Consider the following 22,254-nt stretch of genomic DNA (forward strand, 5'->3'; position numbering starts at 1 on the left):
TCTACCTGTTTCTTCCCTAACATAGAGAAATTCTAACATAGTCGCAAACATAAATAAAAGGTGATTTGGCACACATGAATACAAAAATTAAAATAATAAATGAATGAATGATTTGACTAAATTATTTCTCATTTATTTTTCTCCATTTATGTGAGTGTGTCCAAACATATTTCATTTATATTTGTGTTCAAGTAAGAATAGCTCACATAACATATGCCTAGTCCACTGCAAATATTTATTTATATTCTTGTATCTATTAACAACACACAAATGTATTTTTATCTTATTTAGAAAAAAGTGTTTTTATCTTAGATTTGCAATAAAGGACAATAACATATGAAGAACTCTGCTCCAACTCATGTTATATTTGGAACGCAGTGGAGAAATATATATATATATATATATATATATATATATATATATATATATATATATATATATATATATATATATATATATATATATATATATATATATTTTAAACAAAAGGTAATGCACCAACTCATGTTATATTTGAAACGCAGTGGAGAAATATATATATATATATATTTTAAACAAAAGGTAATGCAGAGAGCATTACTTCAACTTCAAATAAAAAAAGAAATACAAAGAGAAAAGGGGAATTAGGTCAAGACCTTTTTAAAAAGAGACAAATCTATAGTTAGGAAGACCTAGCTTATTTCTAACAAATTCAGCTCCAATACAATCCGGGACATTAAGGAACCACACATGTGAAGAGAGAGCTAAACCCAAGTTAGCTAAACCATCTGCACAAGTGTTCCCTTCCCTAAAAATACGACTAACAATAAAAGCATGTTGTTAGTAGCCTCCATGCAGTTGTACAATCTATTTCTAATGATCCAAGGAACCATAGAAGCATCCTTGCAAGCCAGAAGCACTAATTTGGAATCAGTTTCGAGCCATAGGTTCATCCAATGATTAGCAACAGCTAGTTCAATAGCAACAATGACAGCAAAAATTTCAGCAAAGAAAGCAGAAGTGCAATTTGGGATATCTTGAGCAAAACAGCCAATGCAAGCTCCCATAGCGTCTCTAACTATGCCTCCACAAGCAGCTTTAGCTGAATTTTTTATGTAGGCTCCATCAGTGTTAATCTTGAGCCAATTGAAGAGAGGAGGGATCCATAAAACTTCAATGATGAGAGGAGCCTTTGGAGGGTGGATGTTAATGTTCAAAGCTTTAAGGATTGCAAAATTCGGTCATGTTGACTGAAGAACAAAGTTTAGTAGTGTTCCCTGTCATGGAAACATTAGCAATTATAGTGATGATGGCTGATTTCTAGTGAGTTTTTTTTATCTTGGAATCTAATCAAGTTTCTAGCCCACCAAATAATATTGATCACACAAGCCTTGATGGCTAACCTGCATTGTGGGGTGTAAGAACTACCAATCTTCCATAAATCTTCAAGAGAAGAGAAATTAAAATTGGTGTTAAGAATGTTAACCAGCCAAGACCACAAATGTCTAGCAAAGGGACATTGGAGAAATATTTATTGATATTAAGATCCAGATGCGAACAAATTACAAAAGGGAAAAAAGGTAAATGGAGGAGGATGAAGAATATATACTTTTTATTTTGAGATTGTAAATGTTTTTTAGTGATCAATTTTTTTTTTAAAAAAAAAAAGCTAAAATGGAATTTATTAAGATAACAATGAATCTTAACCAGCACAAGGAATACTAGGCTCGGAGTCTTACATTAGCAACAAACAAAGGATGATGGGAAGCCCCAATGTAAAACTCATACATCCCTGAAAATAAAGAAAAATCCAAAAACCTATTGGAAACGCCTCCTAACAAATATACCATAATTTTTTTTTTTTGGGTTAAATATGTTTTTAGTCCTTACATTCTACACCACTTTAAAAAATAATTTCTACATTTCATTAAATGTTTTTAAAATCCTCACATTTTATCTCCGTTATCAAAATTAATTCTCTAACGGAATGTTGATGTGGTGGTTAATGGGTCTCAATTATTTTAAGGTTAAATATGTTTTTTTTCCCTACATTTTATATGACTTTAAAAAATAGTCCTCACATTTTACATAACTTATATTTCCAATTACAAGTTAACAAGATCTTATTTTAATCAATTCATGTATCTTTTTCTCTTATAAAAAATACAATAAAATCATCAAACCTCAATATCACCCAAACATTTTATGTGGATTTGTGAGTGTTAAAAAACTTTTTTTTTTATCTTATCTTATCTTAATAGTATTTCCATGAACAATAGTAACACACGCGCTAGTAGAACGTGAACTTGAAATTTGTGAGCAAAGGTCGTTGACAATTTCCAACAGTGACAGTAGCATGCACAGTTGTACCCTGACCTGCAGAGCTTTGGGCCCAACCAATAACAAATACTAGCCCATAGTTCCACACCACCCATTATCACCATAGTTATAATCAAATTCATTTTTTTTTTGGGTACAAAGTTATAATCAAATTCTATTATTATGGTACAGTGATAATCAATTAATCATCATAATTATAATGATATACCTATTTTAAAAAAAAGTCAATTATACCTATGCTTATTAATGTTGAAATTATAAATAATTCATCCGATCGGATATATTAATTATTCAATAAATTTAAAAGATTATTTTTTGTTTATAAATGTAACTGAAGGAGTATATATTTGTGTTGGTAACTGTGTACATGTAAAATATTTCATTCATTCCTCCGTCTAAAACAAATATCATTCTTTATTTCTTTCTCTTTTACCGTATATTTTTTTGGATTTGGATTAAGTGTGTTGGACTTTCCGATCAAAATCAAAAATTAGATTTTGTGTTTTGATTTGATTTATTTTTTAAATTTGAAATTCAAGTTTTAAATGTAGACGTCTGATCTTAATCGGATAGAGCATGTATCCCATGCTCACAAACCCAATTCATATACTTCCTCCGTCCCTTAATACTTGACCTATTTGGAAAAAAATATTTGTTCAACAATACTTGACCTTCTCAGATTTTTAAGCAGAATTTGACAAATTTACCCCTTATAAATACTTTTTGTGATCTCCATGTAAAAGTTTGTAGTGGAACAAAGAAAGTAATCATTACTTAAAAGTGAAGGCTTCAAAATAATAACAAGGGCAATTTAGTAAAAATATCATTCCCTTTCTTTCATCTTTATACTTTTCTAATCTGTGTAAAATTGTCAAGTAGGTCAAGTATCGAGGACATACGGAATATTATTTTTCTAGGGTATAGTGTTGATGAGTTAATGTTCAATTTAAATAATATACATTGAGATTGAAGACATTGTCATTTCATAAATGAGAGTACTGGACTCTTGGATTTTTTTTCTTTTTTTAAATGAAATTTGTCATTACTCTTATGGAAGTTAGTACTAGCATGCAATCAATAGATTCTAGTAGTACCTAACCAACCAACTCTTCACAAGTTAGAGTTAAGCTACAAGAACAAAAGATGCCACCACCTCAATGTACAAGTGCAACCAAAACATTTTTTTTGGGCATTACTTATTATAATTATAATCAATAAGGATTCCCTCTCCTCTGAATTGATCCAATTTGCTTATGTGTTGTTTTTATTTTTTATGTATCTTTTCCCCTTTATTAATTGATCAAGTTTGTGTTGATTATTTGATCAAGTTCCACTATTAGATCAAGTAAATTATAACTAGACTTATTGATTAAATGATAGGAAAAAAAATTGTGCATCATAAAATTAACCAAAAATGTAATTCACTGCACAGAGACGTTCATTTTTGTCATTCAATACCAAATTCTCATTACATAGATTCAATTTTGGTGCTTAAATCCATAATTCCTCAAATATTTAGATGCTAAAATGTTAGTAACACATGACTATAGTGTTATTGGATGGTTGATATTGATGGTATATCAAATCATTAATCTAGAAAACTCAACAGCTTGGTGTTTGATTGCAAGTTAAGTAATCTTAAAAGTGCAAATCATGGCCATTTTCTTTTTGAACACCCCTCCCTAAAGTCAATTTTGAGATTAATTGATTGTAATTATGACCAAAATTAAAGAAAATTTGTCTTTTAATTTCAACATGGACAGATGGGAGGATTAAAAAGTGGCCCCATAAAAAGCATCTACAACCAATATTTTGAATCAAAATTCATAAAAAGATAGATATATTCTTCTATTACACCAACTTTGGTGGACCTCACTATCACTGCCCAACTGTCCAAAAACTAAAAGATATTCAACATAAAAAAAGTTTGTATTCACACTCTCCTATAAAGTATGTGGAATGATAATGAAATATCAAACAAAACCAAAAACCTTATAAAGCAAATGCAATTGTCACACAACATGATCTAGTAGACAACTAGACATATTGATGGTAAGATAACATTGACATAGAAAGAGACAAGTCTGGCTTTGAAACAGTTTAGGCTCTAAACCAAATTCAATCAACTACCTTGGATCTCTCCATTGTACTAGGAAGTTGATGTTTGCACCATGTTTATCAAATCCAGATTCTTACTATTGTATGTTTGGTTTTGCCCGGCGCCAAAAATTGATTCTGTAAAATTGATTCCGGATTCCGGATAAAAACGAGTTGAATATAATGTTATTTATGTTTCGAAGGATATATGTATAAGAGGATTTAACAAGGACTAAAATCAATTGCAGAAGCCAAAAACTGCAAATTCTAGCTCCATGCAGAATCAATTCTACAAGCAAAATCAATTTTCTTTTAAATCATCCAAACATGATAAAAACAATTCTACACCTTCTAAAATCACTTTTGATCCTCCAAAATTGTAACCAAACATATGCTAAGAATCGAAAGAACTGTTTTTTGACTGCGATTCTAATATTATCATGAATTACAAGATACATTACTAATAAAAATATGATATTTTGAAGCAAAAACAAGTGACATAGCAAAATTATAAGCTAATATAGATCAAAGTTGTAAATCAAATGACAAAAGAAAAGTTCCTAACTATACCAGTTAAGAAAAAAGTGGCTGGTTACACTAAAGTTTAGTTAGTGATTCATTGTAATGAATAAGGAGGATTCATCATAGTGAATCAAGATTCAACATAAACAAGATTTTCACTGTGTATAACCATATAAGATCAGATTAACATTTACAATCACCAAATCCAATTTCATCATACAATGGAGTCAGAAGATCTTTTTGAACAAAGAAAGGAACTGTATTTCATATATTTTCTCTCTAATAATACATCAAAATATTATGCCACAATCTCAAAATTAGCAAACCAAATTCTTTTGGAACTCTAATGCAAAGTGAAGCAGCTTCAATCAATGGATTGAAATGAATAATCAAGTGAATGAAGAAACAAAGTTAATATAGATACCTTTCATTATTTCATACACCATGATTCTGCAAATCTTTGTTAAGATAAGATGGCAATGTCATTCCATTATGAGCTTCTAAAGAACTAGAAGAAAATTTTCCCTTTCTTGGCCATAACCAAATCTTGGAAATAGAAAAACTTTCACCTTTACTAACATTACTAATCTTCTTTCCTTCCAAATCACTCTCAACACCATTTTCAATTCCTTTGATAATCCTTGTATCATGATGAGTTATACTCTCATGGTTTAAGGCTACCCTTAACTCTGAATTTCCAACCACATATTGATAAGATCCCATTGAATAACATCTTCTTGCATCCAAATTACTACTACTTGTTTCCCCTACTTCTTCATTCTCTCGACCGACTTCCACATTCGTCTTCTTGAATTTCCCGAGTCGAACTGGCAAAACCCCTTTATCTACAACTTCATCAACAACAATTTCTTTTTGTCTAGTACCAAATCTATTCTCTCCATTACAAGGACAACCATCATCTTCCCTAAGATCATCGAAATCGAATATCGGATTTTCAATAGAAAATCCATTAGTTTGAAGTGTTCCTCTACAAAGAGGACAAGTAGAGTTTGAAAGTAGCCAAGTATCTATACAACTTATATGAAAAGCATGGCTACACATAGGTAACAATCTTAGCTTGTCTTTCTCAGTAAACTCACACAAACAAACAGCACAATCAAAAGGCTCATTCAAACCAACAATCTCCTTGAATTGAAAAACAGGTAGTGCATCAATAAAAGCTTGATCTAAACCAGAATCATGAAGATGAAAAAGCTGTTGTAGCTGTCTTTGAAGTGCATCAGAAGTTGAAATTTCATTATGATGTTGTCTATTAGAAGAACTTGATGAAGATGGATGCTTTATGAGAAATCTAACAAGCAAATGAAGTAAACCAGATATGAAAAACAAAACAGCAAGAACCACTATGATGAAAAGAACAGCTGGACTAATCTTAGTACTAGAAGATGAAGATGGTGCTGTTGTTCCTGATGCTGTTGATGTTGTTGAAGAACTTGATGAAGATTGTGATGATGGTGGTGGAAAATTTATAAAGTAACCATCTTTTTGATAAATTTGATGATGATTAATCAAAGACATTCTTAAATGGGTATGTTCAAATAACAACTTAGGATACATAGTTTCTGACATCTAAATCTAGTAACAAATCATAAACACAATATTCTCTTCCAACCAAACAAGATCCTAGTCACATCTTATCTTACAACAATAACAACAACACAAAAAGTACTAACAAAAAAAAAAAAAAAAAACTAATCTTAAATTTTCAGACCAAAAAAAAAAAACAAAGTACAGTACTATGATGTTTCACTCTCTTACACATCTATTGGCTCAAAACCCACTTCAAAAAAAAATATAAAAATCAAATTTTTATCTTTTTTCTATAATGGATTTTTGGTAAAATAATACTAAGAACTTAACTCAGCTAAATGGAACACTGTTTTTTTTTTGCATGTTTTTGTTGAAGTTTTGAAAGTGAGTTTGAAGTATGAAGGAACAAGAAGTGAAAGAGAAAAGTGAAGAGTGAAACTGTAATGTGTTGGAAGTGTGTGATGGATCCAAAAGAAAAGTGGACAAAATTTGTTGGGTTTATGGTAAGAAGGAAAGAATCCAAAAACTGTGAAAGTGGGAAGGAAGCAGTTCCCAAAGTGAGAGAGGTAAGGGATGACAAAAAGAAACAGAAATAGTTTCAATCTCACTCGCAATAAAGGAGCGTGGATTCTGTGCATGTGTTTTGTTTTATGCCACATAAATTTATTTTATTTTCAAGAGCCAAAATTAACCATGGAGAGAATTTAACATGAGACTAAATGGTTAACGAACTTTAATCATGGTAAATTGTTTAGAGATAAGTTAAGATGTTAAAATCTATATTATTTGATTATTATAAGTAAAAATTAATATTTTAGATTTATTCAGTGAATAATGTATGTGGTCTTTAATATTTTTTTTTGGTTTGAACCTCAAATCTTGCATATATTATGCATCATCCTTACCAATTGAGCTAAGCTCACGTGGATGTGGTTTTTAATATAAACCATATATATCATTTATTGAATAAATCTAAAATGTTGATTTTTGTTTGTAATAATGACCGGAATGTGCAAAGGTTTTTTTCTTGAAAAATGTGTATTTAATATTTTAAAAGTTTCAAAAGTTATATTTTTAATATAAAACTTATTCTTATTCCATTTTAAGCCCTTAACTTGTGTTAAAAGGCACAAATTTGCATGACCTAACTGTTTATTAGAATCTGAATTTAAATTTAAATTATCGTAATGCTCGATCAAATTATACTCCTTCTGATATTTTTTGTATGAGTCCAGAATAGTAGATGTATTTGATATAATATAAACATAATACATCAAGTTTTGATCGCCTATTTATCTCTTATAAAAAAGATCGAAAAAATATTTATTTTTCTAATAAACTCAGGATTATAATTGATTCTTTTTACTGAAAATTAGTGGGTTAAAACAAAAACAAAATTAATTTTAGGCTAAAATATAGCTTTAATCCCTGCAAATATGCCTCGTTTTGGGTTTGGTCCCTGTAATATTTTTTTTTTTTTTGTGAATTTCTTTACAATAAACTATTGAATTCATTTTGTGGTAGTTAACTTGAGTCTATAATAGACTATTAACTCACACAAAAATAAATTCAAACTTTGCACTACTCCACCTGAATGTGTGCAAAAAAAAAGTTTTCACCACAAAAATAACCTCAATGAGGTTAATAAATGAATGAATAAAAGGTTTACAATTAGGAGTACTTTATTTTTTAACAGCTTACTTAATAGGGGTACTTATTTATCATCTTTTAAGTAGTAGGTTACACGTTATGTCGCTGTAAACCCCGAATTGAGGACTGTGGCATGTCAATTATTGATGCCATCTTTAATTCCTTATTAACTTATTAGTCAAAAAAAGAGGGGGAAAACAAAAGAAAAAGGGATACATTCTGGTAAGTTTGGTAGAATTAGGAAATATGTAAGTAAGTACTATGGTTTTCTCTAACCCTATGGGTTACTTAAAATCAAAATCTTTGTTGGATTTATTGAATACTTCTATTTAGGATGTTACCTACAAGAATAAGTTATTTATATGAATTACTAGTACTTTATATGTACTAAATATGTATAAAAAATTACACCTTCATTCAATCATATTTGTTTTACAACTAATTTTTTATTTTTATCATATCTAACTTAAAAGCCTTACAAATTGTGGTTTTTATTGAATATATTAAAAATTTACACTAATAAAGCATCAAAAGTACTATGTATTTAGATTGGTGCTTCTTTATCTTAATTCATAGGAATTAGGTTAGTGGAAGACTTTTAAACACATCTAGTGTAAATTTTCTTTTTTGGGCCAAACTAGTACTACAAATTTAGATGTTACATTATTGTCATTATTATTAAATAGAAGGAACATGCTTAATTAAAGGTTTTGTGCATCATGGTCCACCAAACAGTCTTTTTAAGTCTGTCCTCTAAGTCATTTTACTTGAGCTGGTTTCTTTAAGCAAGATCTAACCACCATTGAGGTCATTGTCTAAAATATTAAGTTTGTCATTTTAGTATGCTAATTATTTAATTTCTTCTTATTCAATAATTGCAAGATAGTAGCTTTTTCATTAAATCATGCATAAATATAGTTATTGCTTTTCGCACCATGCATGCGTCTAGTGGAGATATGTAGAAATTAGGTAGGATACACAGGATTGCCTAGAAAAATTACAATTGTTCCTGTTTCTATTTACTTCTTAATTTAAACATTTAGATGTCCTTAATGATAATTTTTGCATGCTTAAAGAGCACAAATCAAATTCATCTTCAAGTTGCCATAAAAAAAGGCGTTAACATGGGTGATCCATTGACTTTTTTTCTTTTTCTTTCTTCTTTCTTGGTGATGGAAAGTTTAGGGGCGTTGTGCGTAAAACTTCTTCCTCGGATTTTGAATGCATCTATATGTAGGGATTTGAAAGCAAATTGAGATAGTTTAGCGCCGTCAAAGGTTCAAACTTTTGGTTGACAACTTATTCTCAAGAGGTTACCTATCCACGACAATCTAGCGAAAAGAGGTATTTTGAGTGGTAGCTCGGATGTTGATTTGATTGTGTTTGGTGCATGCCCAGGTTATAGAGAGGTGGAGGATGGTTTATTTTGTTGGTAGCTCGAAGGTGGATTGCTAGTTTCATTTGGTATCATATTTTTCTGTTAGTGGGAACGAGTGTAATCTTGCCCAGTATTATATTTTTCTATAAAGAGAAGTCTAATGCTTATTTGATACACCACACAACCGTTTGAAAAATTTTAGGGGTATATAATGACATTATTTTTTCTTCAAAATCTTATAGGGCCCATGACTTGGTATATGATATCATTGCCACTTCTTGGAAGTGGTTTATTGTTAGGAAAAAAAGGTGATGCTAAATCAAAATCTTTGCCATTTTCTTGAAGATGCTAAATCTAAATTATCGTGGCAGTGAAGTTGTCATTTTCACCGTTGTTATACAAGATTTTTTTTTCTATTCTACTTGTTTCTCGTATATCTTACGAGATTTTCAATTATTTAATTTGAAAAGCACGAAACACGTTAAAAAATCTTTCATTTTTGAGTTTTAAAATCGAAAAATTGGGAGTGCGACAATGTGAAAAGATTTTTTTTTATTATATTGATATCATGCCCAATTTTCCATGTAAATGGTAACAAAATAATACTATTAATTTACAAAACTTTTAAGATATTTTGTCAACACCATCTTATCAAAATTATAGTATTAAACTAATCACATGACTCAAAATAATATAATAAGAAAGTCTTCTGAGTGTATCTTAATTTAAGACAACCAGCTTTTAACTTTCATTTTGGTTTTTGATTAAAAAGATGGTCAACTCAAAAACTCATCATCATCATCATTAAGAACATATACCATATATTCTGAATTTCAACAAGGTTTGCCATTGTTGTGTAAGGTATAGAACTTAAAACACATAGAAAGATGACAAGAAGATGGTCCTTTTACATGGATTTTCTACCAATTGTGGTGATTGCAAGCAATGAATTCAGTGACGTGGCTTTAGTCATTTTATACAAAGCAGCCACACTTCAAGGGATGAACAACTATGTTTTTGTTGCCTATGCTTATGCTGTTGGTACTTCTGTTCTCCTTCCTATCACCTTTTTCAAGAGACGGTAGGTTAGACAAAATCACGGTAAACGAATGAAATTTTGGTAAAATTAAAATATCGATATCATCGTAATTTTGTTAAACTCACTTTGATTACAAACATTATATTTCTGTTGACTAATTTCTTCTTTTTTTTTCTTTACATATATTTTTGCAGATCAAGAGTGGTTCCTCCACTCAGTTTTTCCATATTATGCAAAATTGTGCTTCTTGGGGCGATAGGGTAATGGCAAAATGACATTTTTTTTAATATATATATATATATATATATATATATATATATATATATATATATATATAAATTTGCTATTATATTTGGTCATTATTTTATGGTTCTGATGGTTTGTGTTTCATGTTATACAGATCTTCATGTCAAATTATGGGGTACACTGCTATTAGTTACAGTTCTCCAACACTTTCTGCATCAATTGGTAATCTCATACCTGCTTTCACTTTCATCTTAGCTGTCACTTTCAGGTTTGCAATTTTTATTTGAATTTTTCATATTCTTACCCTTATAACTAACTAAGTTATTTATTTTTTTATCACTCAAAGGAATTTTTGTGCATATGATAGCTTAAATATCTAAGAATAATATAATTAAAATTTGGTTCAAAAGCCCTAGCTCAGCGGACAAAATGTCAAAATTGTTAGATCAGACATCATAACCGGAATTCAAATCCCATCACTCCACTATCGTTTATCTAAAAAACAAATATAATTAAAATTTGAACTAATAATTAAAAACAAATATAGCAAAATTTAGGTTTAAACACATTTGTGTTATTCTATTCTTATTGATTCACAATTTAAACATTTTAGAAATTTCCGCACGACTAAATTTAAGGTTTATTTTTGTTGATGTGTTGACAAAGGATGAGTTGACAATATATCGAGTGTCGTGACATTATATGCGTGGATTAAATCTTATTTTGTTTTCATGTCAATAAAATATTGGATAGTACTTAAGTGACATAACATAAGGTGACATTGGTCAACCACAATGTCATAAGTGACTTTCTTCTCTATTTTTCACAAGATTTTTTTGTACACTTGTAACATGTGGTTGGTCAATATCACTCAAGTGCTACCCTAAAATATTACTTTAAAAAAAACTTTAATTGCAAAAATTTAAAACTAAAAAAAAGAATTTCCAAAAAGTTATACATTGTCACATCACTAAATGAAGAGACTAAAATCGAAAACCAAAGAGACCAACCATGTATTTAAACCTAAATTACATTTAACATACTTCCTCTAACAAGAAGGAAAGTTGACTTATTCTATTTTACAATAAACTTATTCTATTGTCCACTTATTTGTTTTGCTCTTATCATTGCAATTAAGGATGGAAAAGTTAGCTGCAAAGAGTAGAAGTAGTAATGCTAAGGTAATTGGAAGCATAATCTCAATAGCAGGTGCTTTTGTGTTGACTTTCTACAAAGGACCATCCATCATGAATTCATCTTTACTTCATCAACCAGTTGACTTTCTCAAGTCAGAGGATTCAAGTTGGGCTTTTGCTGGCATTCTTCTAACAATCGTCTATTTGATGTTTTCACTTTGGTACATTTTAATGGTAGGATTTATGGAATGTTTTGATCATATTTTAAAAGTTTTAAACACCAAATTCCACACTACTAAGCGTGGAACATTTTCTTTTATCTATAATAACCCTCATTTACTTATTTTTTATTTTTTTATTAATCTTCTGGTTTTTGGTGAAAAGGGTTATAGTAATATGAAATTCGATCGAAAAGTTAATAAAGTTTGGTAAAAAATTGTTCTATTCGAGAATCGAATTCGGTTCTCCTAAACAATTCGTGTGTTAACCACTTAAGTCAGAGCACTTAGTTCCTCCCTTATCAATTAGAACATGTTTTCTTATTTGAGTTCTTGCTCGAAATAACCTGTTGAATATTGAGAGGTTTTTATCTTATATTCAAGTATATTTTTTTTAAAGTATATTCATGTGTATTCTCTAAAATTTTGTTGTTTATTTTTGAGGTTCATGATTCTTGTCTATTGTTTGTGACTTGGTTCATGTGGATGTGGTGGTAGTATGAGAGATATTCTCGGTGGTCATTATATGGAGTGTTTTTTTTTTTTTTTTTAAGGGAACTTGTTAGAGTTATGATCAATATTTTTCAACATGAATATATTTTTATACAAAATAAGAGATATTATACTTCAAAACACGAAGACGGGACTTAACACTAACACACAAACACTTTTGAAAAAAAATAAAAGTTACTGAATATAACAATATGTATTGAATGTCTCAATTTGATGTCTTCAATTTAAATTTATTAATATGTTGAAAAATACGTGTTAAGGGAAATGAGAAAGTATCGCTAGTATTATTCTTCTCGAAAATATGCAAGATACTTGTTTTTTCATAGAATCAATATCCTTTACAAGTAAATATTTCTTCATTTCTTTTTATTTAGTTCCTAATCCTATATTCATTTCACAGGTGCATATCTTGAAAGAGTTCTCAGATGAAGTAACTTTAGTCTTGTTATACACCATAACTGCTACCATCATATCAACAGTTGTAGCATTGTTATCAGTTCCAAATGCAAGTGCTTGGAAAATAGGACTAAATCTCTCACTCATCTCTATAGTTTCTTCTGTAAGATACACTTGAAAGTACTATTGCTGTACTTGACCAAATAAATTTACAGCTCTTAATTTGACACATTTATATTTCTAGGGGATTTTTGGAAAATTAATAAGCAGTATAGTTTATGCATGGTCATTGCGCTTAAAGGGAGCTGTCTATGTAACATCATTCAAGCCACTCCAAATTGTGTTTTCTGTTGCCTTGGCTGTTATATTCCTTGGTGATACTCTTCATGTTGGAAGGTATGGTTTATTCAATTTTAGTTTAATCAAGTAAACGGTCCTTATGAATATTTAGAACTTCGTTTTTTGTCTTTAATTTTTTTTTTCACCTTTTAGTCCTTATAAATTTTCCGTCAGATTTTTAGGCCTTGTAAAATTTTCTATCAACAATTTTAGTCTTTGTAAAAATTTTCCGTCCACATTTTCGATCTCTAAAATGCTAAAGGAAAATGTTATAGAAATTAAAAAATACATTTTTTTGTAGGGACTAAAAACTAAATTATAAACATTAATAAAGATCATTTACTTAATTAACCTTTCAATATTTGAATTGGATTTTTGGCATTGTTCTTGCTAATTTTTATTATTTTTCCAACTTAATCATATGGTTGTTGACAATCATTAATTTGTGTATTTCTTTCTACATTCTACAGTATAATTGGAGCCATAATCATCTCAACAGGTCTTTATGCTGTAATGTGGGGCAAATCAAGAGAAGAGATAGAGGAAGATGTTGGTAGCTCAGAGTCACCATCTACAGATAATGCACCTCTATTGCAAAGCTGTAGAATTGAAACTTTTGAAAACAAAACAAATGGAAATGTTTAAAAATAAGGTTATCTAATCTAAGGAATTGTAATGTAAGATAGATGCGCAGTAAAAATATGACATTTTGAGCCAAGTGATACATGTACAATTGATAAACTATATTCTGACCTCAAAATAATTTAAGAATTAAGTCCTCTAAAAAGAAAAAAGAATTTAAGATTTTTTTATTTTTTTTGGATAACAAGAGGGCCTAAGCCCAACAAAGAATGAAATTACTGCCTAACAATACGCGGAGTACAAACACCAGTTAAATCAGCTAAAAACAAAATACTAATTTGAGCAGGACAATGCTCATATAACATCAAAGTGAATCCTCCATCACAAGCTATATTTGCAAGTGCGTCAGCACAAGCATTATCTTCTCTGTAAGAATTTAAGATTTAAGTCATAAATAAAAAAGACAAAAATCAAAGATCGTCCGTGAATTAAAGATAGCCTGACAATGAATTGTTCCACCTAAGAATCGAACTTTGGTTCTCCCAAACGGGTCGTCCTTTATTTTTGCATCATTGCAAGACTTAAATGAAATAAGATCTATAAGATCTTGGAATCTTGCATTGAGTTTGTTGAGGACTTCTGCATAGACGGCTGATTTTAACTCTTACGATGTGCAACAAACTAATGCTCAAACATGGATTCACATTGATGGTCTTGCATGTGAGTATTGACTACCCACAATTTTGTTTGAAATAGTTGGGGCCTTAGGCATTCCATTGGCTCTTGATGAGGCCACTAGTAGGACTTCAATCACTTTGTAAGGATACTAATAAATATTGATAATAAATATTGATTCGAATTTTGATTTGCATGAAAGAATCCTTGTTAAAAGGATGAATTAGACTTTTATGTCGATGTTGAATACGAGAAACTTCATCCTTTATGCTACTCATATAAGATAATTAGACATACTATTCAGAATTACAATATCAAAGTCTAAAATTTCAGCAAGTACAATAGTCGTGCACAAGCAACCTATTGCTAAGCCTACTGGATCAAATGTTGAAGTTGAGAAGGTTGTCGAGGCTACACCTTTGGAGCCAGTTCCAAAAACGCAACTAGGAGATGGCATATATTGTTTATGTAAGACATGTCTTTACTCATGAGGTAGAGATATCTCCTATTATTGTTAGAACAATTCATGTGCAGTTAGTGCAGGTGGAAGACAACTTTGATCATCCTATTCTTCTGGCTGAGAATCAAGAGGAAAACCAATAGAGCAGCAACGAAATTCCTCAAATGCGTATTATTGGTCTTTGGAGTGATATGGTGATATATTTGGATTATTCAAGATACCCCATTTATTTGTGGCATGAATTCTTCCAATGTCATTGTTACTAAATATGTCTTAAATCCTAATGTCACTCATGACTTTTAGATTTTTTAATCGTATTGGAAGGGCAATGATTCCTTTGCCAAGGGGCCTCAAGTTTATACCGATGAGGAGGAGAGAGCGTCAACTATCAATTATTTGTGAAACCACTATGCTGTTAATAGTCTTTCATTGAGGTAACATATATGACCAAGAAAAAAAAACACACAGAAGAGTATTCATGTTTATAATACCTTCTCTAGGGGAAGACATCTAGATTGATTTGTTCTTTGTCTTTTTTCTTGGTTTGTTTTGCTTTTTACTTTCTTATTATTTTCTTTGTTATGGGTATGACTTTCATCCTCCAATATTTGTTTAGTTTTTATTGTTTCAGACGGTTTTGATCCATATTCCCCTTCACCTTTTTTGTTGTTGTCTTTTTTATTTATTTTTATAATTAGGGTGTTGAACCCATTTTGCCTAAAAGAAATAAAATAATTACAGGCTTTAATTTCTATAGTTTTTAATTTTTTCTACCTATTTTTCCACCCTTCTGTTCCTTCAATTGGCTAAAGAAATAATCAAATAAAATAATTTTTAAAACTATCTTCTTTTTTTTTTTTTTGACAAAAAAGAAACTATATATTTGAATGCTATAGGTTCATTTGCAAAAATTATTTTATGAAGATGCTAAATCTAAATTATTATAGAAACGAAGGTGTCATTTTCACCGTTGTTTGTATAATTATATCATGAACCTAATATGGGCCCAATTTTTCATGCAAATGGTAGCAACATAATACTAACTAATTAACAAAATGTTTGATATATTATGCCAACACCATCATGACTCATGAGTAACATGACTAAAAACAATATAATAGTAAGCAAGTGTGATATATATTAATTTAAGACAATGAGCTTTAACTTTTATTTTGGTTTTGATTATAATGGTCCAACTCAAAACCTCATCAAAAGCATCTAACAACATTCTGAACTTCAACAAGGTTTGTGATTGTTGTATATAGGATAAAACTTAGAACACATAGAAAGATGACAAGAAAACGGTCCTTTTACATGGATTTTCTGCCACCTGTTGTGATTATAGGCAATGAATGTGTTGACATGGCTTTACTGACTTTGTTCAAAGCAGCTACACTTCAAGGGATGAACAATCATGTCTTTGTTGCCTATGCTTATGCTGTTGCAACTTCTTTTCTCCTTCCTATCACTTTTTTTAGAAGAAGGTAAGTTTGACAGAATCACGACGTTAGAATAAAGTTTTGGTAAAATCAAAATTCATTGATGTTTCAACAAAATAACAATATGACCTTAATTTTGTCAAACTCGCAATGATTTCAAACATTATACTTAATTTTATTATTTTTGCAGATCAAGAGTGGTTCATCCACTCAGTTTCTCCATAATATGCAAAATTGTGCTTCTTGGAGCGATAGGGTAATTGAAAAATAGCATTTTGTTAATATAAATTTATTATATTTGGTCTTCAATTTTATGGTTCTCATGGTTTTGTTTATGTTAAACAGATCTTCATGTCAAATTATGGGGTATATTGCTATTAATTACAGTTCTCCAACACTTTCTGCAGCAATTGGTAATCTTGTACCTGCTTTCACTTTCATGTTAGCTGTTATTTTCAGGTTTGCAAATTTTATTTTAATTTAACACATTTCTTACCCTTATGAATAAATTTATTTTAATACATGGTAAACACATTTTAGCTGTTCTATTTTGACTGATTCATGATGATTTTAGTCTTAAATTTGAAAATTTGGTAGCTCAATTTTCAAATCTTAAGAATTTCCCTATCAAGAAATTTGAGGGTCATGTTGTGTCAAGTTGAATGATGAGTTGACATGTCAACGAGGGACCTGACAAGTGTGGATTAAATTTTATTATTTAATTTTTTCATGTCATTAAAATGCTGTTTAAAAATAAACTTGAACTGACAAAATTTAAAACCCTACAAAAAAAATAAGATTCTCAAAAACCATACATTGTAACATCACAAATGATATGTCCACTTATGCTCACGTGTAGCTACTTGTGTCAGAAGTGCATGGATAATTAGATAATAGTTGGTGTCTTTTCTTTGCTACGTTTCCAAACTCTACCACCGTATCTTAGAGCAATTCTTTCTTTTTTTCAAGCATTTTTCTCTATAAATTAATCAAATAATAAACGAACATTTTATTTACCATTATAATTGTTACCAACTACTTCATATTTACCGTTGCATATTTAAAATTAGGACCGTTGGACTATTTCAATATATTAACTCCCTTTATCAGTTTTTTTTCTTTGTTATAAAATTTAGTTTTACTTCATTTTTTCATTCACAAACTTCACAATCATTTCCAACTTCATTCCCTTCACACATAAAAAAAAAAAAAGACATTCTTAACTTTTCTCTTTATTCACATTCAATATCAAACTTCTCTTGAAATGGATCCTTCCAATCCATCTCATATTGCAAAAATGTTCATGGATTATATGAATGATGGCATGGATGAAGAACTTGTGAGGCTTTACTTTGAAAGTTTATCCGCAAGAAGAGTTTGCAAGCTCAAGTAGGCCTAGAAGCCAAAGAAGGAACATAGAGAGGAATCGTGAAGAAGGATATAAGCGGTTATTCAACGATTATTTTTCAGAAGCTCCGGTTTACATGGATGAGTAGTTTCGTCGAAGGTACCGAATGCATAAACATGTCTTCCTTCGCATAGTTGAAGCTCTTGGTCAACATGATGAATATTTTCAGCTGACGGTTGACGCAACTGGTATCACATTTCCCAATACCATTATGTCAAATTTTTACTTGGTACCGTAGTACTGCATTGCTAAGGTGATTTTTCTGTTTTCTTTGATAAACTTAGTGTTAGAAAAAATTTCATAAATTTTAAAACTTGGATGATTATGTTTCAGATTTAAAATGAAGAGGCTAAAATCATGAATCAGGAAAAATAGAGAGACTAAATATGTATTAAATCTAAAGTTTAATAAAGTTCAATGAAAAGTGTTAGACTAAGTACATATCACATATTCTCTCAGTTTCTCTATCAAGAAAGAAGATTTTAAACTACATGTATACTCTACATTAAACTTAGTCTGTTGTCCCCTTATTTTGTTTGCTCTTATAATTGTAATTAAGGATGGAAAAGTTAGCTGCAAAGAGTAGAAGTAGTAATGCTAAGATACTGGGGAGCATAATCTCAATAGTAGGAGCTTTTGTGTTGACTTTTTACAAAGGACCATCCATCATGCATTCCTCATCTCTTCATCAACCAATTGGCTTTCTCAAGTCAGTTGATTCAAGTTGGGTCATTGCTGGCATTCTTCTAACAGTTGAATATCTTATGTTTTCACTATGGTACATTTTACTGGTAGGATTTGTGGAATATTTTGTTCATATTTTAAACATAAAATCCCACATTGCTATTTGTGGAGCATTGTTAGACTCAATCTTTGTTCACGTAATTCAACCAATTGTGTCCACCTCTACGACAATAGAGCAATTATAGTTTGATACATTTCTTTTGATGAATTAGGGTTTACAAAGTAGATATAGTACTATGGGTCAAATTACAACAATACCCATGAACCGTACCACTGGATGCTATCGCCCCTCCACCCTCCCCCAACAACAATTGGGTCTAAAACACATTTGGGTCAAACGCAAGGGCATGGGTTGAGGGAGCTTTGCAACACTCCGCTAGCTCAACCTTGTTTCTGTCCCTTGTCCCTCTTATGTGTCTATATACGAGTCATACTACCATCTATACATGTTCTCTTCCTCTTCCTTTATCTCTCCTCATCAGTATTATTTCGTAGTTCTTTTATTTGGGTTCTTGCTTGAAAGAACATGTTGAATATTGAGAGTTTTTCCATCTTATGCAAATCGATTATCAAGGTGGTTGTGCTTTCATGTGTATCCCTAATACTTTGTGGTTTATTATATAGGTTCATGATTCATATCTATGGTTTGTGACTTGATTCGTGATACATGGTCGGTAGTACGAGAGATATTATAATTTTTTAATGACAAATGTTGCTAACGAATAGTATGTTTGAAAGTGTGTGTTTAATGAAACTGAAAGTATTGCTAGTATTACTCTCCTCTAAAGTAAGTTACTTGTTTTTTCGTAGAACCTAAATCCTTTATGTAGAGGATTGTGCCTTAAAATCAGTTGTGTAGGGTTTCAGGTGGTCGTGAATCGAAACATAATAAGAATATGAATCGATTCACTATGTGTTTTCCCCCTATAAATTAAGTTCTTTTACAACATTAGACGCAACTCAGAAAATAGAACCTAGAGAGAGGGGACACGAGAAATCCTAGGGTTTGTGTGTTAAGAGCTCTTGGGGTGAGATTTTAGGGTTGAAAAACATTTGAGAAACGCCTTGGATAGTGAGGAATCATTAGAGGAAGGATCCAAAATTTCTTTAGTGAGTTCTTGAGTGATTCATCTTTGAGTGGGTTGAGAGAGAAAATGGGGATTACTTTTGGGGAACAATTAAGGATAATTGCTTGGTCACATTTGTAACTCTTTTGTTCATGGGAAGAGATTGCAAAAGTGGCAAAAAATGGGTTTTCTTGTTGAATTTAATTTCTTGTAACCTCTTTAAATCTATTTGTAAAGACTTATTCATAGTGGATTGAAGAGTATCTCTCTCGGACATAGGTCAATTTAGAACGAGACGGGTAAACAAATTTTTGGCGTGATCGTTCCTCTTCTCTTTATCTTGTTCTTTGGTTATGATTATGAATTAGCTATACATCTAGCTAGGTTGCTATATTTACTAATATTGATTATTTTTGCTTGGACTGTTTTAATTTGTTGGTTGCCTTTGTTATTTGCTCCACGCATCGTGTCATTTGTTCTAATTCACAACACTTTACAAGTACTTGTTTCTTCATTTCTTCTTATTTAATGAGAGCTTAATAATTTTAGTTCTAAAGAGTTTTAGTTTCTATATTCATTTCATAGGTACATGTTTTGAAAGAGTTCCCAGATGAACCAACATTAGTCTTGCTTTACTCCATTACTGCCACCATCTTATCAACAGTTGTAGCATTGTTATCAGTTCCAAATGCAAGTGCTTGGAAAATAGGACTAAATCTCTCACTCATCTCCATTGTTTCTTCCGTAAGATACATTTCAAACCATATTGCTTCACTACGACAAAAGATTTTACACCTCTTATTTATATACATTTATTTAATTTTTATAGGGAATTTTGGGAAAATTAATAGGGAATATAGTTTATGCATGGTCAATGCGTTTAAAGGGAGCTGTCTATGTAACATCATTCAAGCCACTCCAAATTGTTATTTCTGTTGCCTTGAGTGTTATATTCCTTGGTGATACTCTTCATGTTGGAAGGTATAGTTAATTCAATTTTTGAATTGGATTCTTGGCATTGTTCTTGCTAATTTTTATTGTTCCAACTTAATGACATGGTTGTTGAGAATCATTAATTTGTGCATTTCTTTCTATAGTATAATTGGAGCCTTAATCATCTCAATTGGCCTTTATGCTGTAATGTGGGGCAAATCAAGAGAAGAGATAGAGGAAGATGTTGGTAGCTCAGAGTCACCATCTACAGATAATGCACCTCTATTGCAAAGCTGTAGAATTGAAACTTTTGAAAACAAAACAAATGGAATTGTTTAGAAATATGGTTATCGAATCTAGATTCAATTATCAACCAAAATTCATGTATGTTGAATCATGAATCTAATCTTATAATGAATTATCAAATAGATGCGCCATAAAAAATGATAGGAAAAAGGTAAAGGATTGCGATCTTTTCTATAGGAATGTGACCTTAAATTCCAATATTTTTTTTGTTTGAATCAACTTTTTTAAATGTAGAAGTCGTAGCTATACTTGTTAACTTTCATAGTCACATGCTTCGATTCAATAAGACTTAGTCACTTTATGACCTTTTCCGTGAAAAATAGTAAAAAAACGAGTAAAATTCGTAATTAAAAAGGAAATTCACTTAATCACCATTCTGGCTGAATTTTAGAAAATGCTCAAATCAACTTGTCAAAGTTATGCATGTAAAATCGAAATTGATATATCATATTTTAACCTCAATAAATCTAGATTTAAGTCATTAATCATAACAACAATAGAAGTAGGTATGGCTACCCGAAGTTCAACGGAAATAAAAGATTCATCATATTTTATCTAGATTCATAATAAGATTCATGTCTTAAGTAGGGATTTGGATTTCCTGCATTTACAACAAGGTGTTGTAACTAATCTAGGCCATCCGATTCTAAATGGATGGCTGAGATCACTTTACAGTGTCAAACTGTGTTTGAAATATGTAGTGTTTGATTTTAAATTTGTGGCTATGGCTAAGATCCACTAGAGCATTTAAGTGCATGGTATTTGTAGAGCAGAAGATCCAGGTCCCTTAAATAGACATGTACAACAATTCATATCGATTGATTTCATTTTATTTCAAAATTGAAATATGAACATGTATAGTATGATATTGGTAACTGTGTTTAAAAGCTTCTTATACTTATTTGCTTCTTTCAAACACAAACACACTTAATTTTTATTGGATGTTGGTGTAAGATTACACCTCGTCCAATTTTTCTTAATTATTTAAGTTTCTTACAAATATAATTTTTTTTTTTTTTGTAAATTTAAGTGCAGTTTTTCTCTCTATATTTCAAAAGTTTCATATACAAGTTATATTCTTTAATGATGTGAAATCACATTTAATTACTCGACATTTCAACTTTGGATTAAAAAACTCTCTTACAATTTTATTTTTTATTTTTCTAATGCAACAAAAAAAATTCTTTCTCATTTACATTGGTTAAATGTAATCATATTCCTTTATTTAAAAATATA

General features: G+C 30.4%; 3 protein-coding genes across 3 annotated transcripts; 2 read left to right on the plus strand and 1 right to left on the minus strand.

Moving 5' to 3' along the window:
- Nucleotides 1-4,129: 4,129 nt before the first annotated feature.
- On the minus strand, nt 4,130-7,102 carry LOC25495206 (RING-H2 finger protein ATL46). The gene is made up of 2 exons (XM_013595388.3): nt 5,363-7,102; nt 4,130-4,554 (listed from the first exon to the last, which is right to left on the minus strand). Exon 1 carries the CDS (start codon nt 6,526-6,528, stop codon nt 5,374-5,376), a length of 1,155 nt encoding a protein of 384 aa, XP_013450842.1. The 5' UTR covers nt 6,529-7,102; the 3' UTR covers nt 4,130-4,554; nt 5,363-5,373.
- Nucleotides 7,103-10,200: 3,098 nt separating this feature from the next.
- On the plus strand, nt 10,201-14,122 carry LOC25495207 (WAT1-related protein At4g15540). The gene is made up of 7 exons (XM_024786253.2): nt 10,201-10,598; nt 10,751-10,816; nt 10,957-11,070; nt 11,941-12,172; nt 13,070-13,228; nt 13,310-13,461; nt 13,875-14,122. The coding sequence occupies exons 1-7, from the start codon at nt 10,405-10,407 to the stop codon at nt 14,047-14,049; spliced, it is 1,092 nt and encodes a 363-aa protein (XP_024642021.1). The 5' UTR covers nt 10,201-10,404; the 3' UTR covers nt 14,050-14,122.
- Nucleotides 14,123-16,265: 2,143 nt separating this feature from the next.
- On the plus strand, nt 16,266-21,233 carry LOC25495208 (WAT1-related protein At3g28050). Its single transcript, XM_013595390.3, has 7 exons — nt 16,266-16,605; nt 16,751-16,816; nt 16,906-17,019; nt 18,528-18,759; nt 20,365-20,523; nt 20,609-20,760; nt 20,877-21,233. Exons 1-7 carry the CDS (start codon nt 16,412-16,414, stop codon nt 21,049-21,051), a joined length of 1,092 nt encoding a protein of 363 aa, XP_013450844.1. The 5' UTR covers nt 16,266-16,411; the 3' UTR covers nt 21,052-21,233.
- Nucleotides 21,234-22,254: the final 1,021 nt, after the last annotated feature.

Source organism: Medicago truncatula, chromosome 6 (assembly GCF_003473485.1).
Source record: "Medicago truncatula cultivar Jemalong A17 chromosome 6, MtrunA17r5.0-ANR, whole genome shotgun sequence".
NCBI lineage: Eukaryota > Viridiplantae > Streptophyta > Magnoliopsida > Fabales > Fabaceae > Medicago > Medicago truncatula.

Coding starts and splice junctions, on each gene's coding strand:
- LOC25495206 (XM_013595388.3), bottom strand. CDS start 6,528: ATGTCAGAAACTATGTATCCTAAGTTGTTATTTGAACATACCCATTTA.
- LOC25495207 (XM_024786253.2), top strand. CDS start 10,405: ATGACAAGAAGATGGTCCTTTTACATGGATTTTCTACCAATTGTGGTG. Junction 12,173..13,069: donor CACTTTGGTACATTTTAATG/GTAGGATTTATG, acceptor TTCATTTCACAG/GTGCATATCTTGAAAGAGTT. Junction 13,462..13,874: donor GATACTCTTCATGTTGGAAG/GTATGGTTTATT, acceptor TACATTCTACAG/TATAATTGGAGCCATAATCA.
- LOC25495208 (XM_013595390.3), top strand. CDS start 16,412: ATGACAAGAAAACGGTCCTTTTACATGGATTTTCTGCCACCTGTTGTG. Junction 16,606..16,750: donor ATCACTTTTTTTAGAAGAAG/GTAAGTTTGACA, acceptor TTATTTTTGCAG/ATCAAGAGTGGTTCATCCAC. Junction 20,761..20,876: donor GATACTCTTCATGTTGGAAG/GTATAGTTAATT, acceptor TTCTTTCTATAG/TATAATTGGAGCCTTAATCA.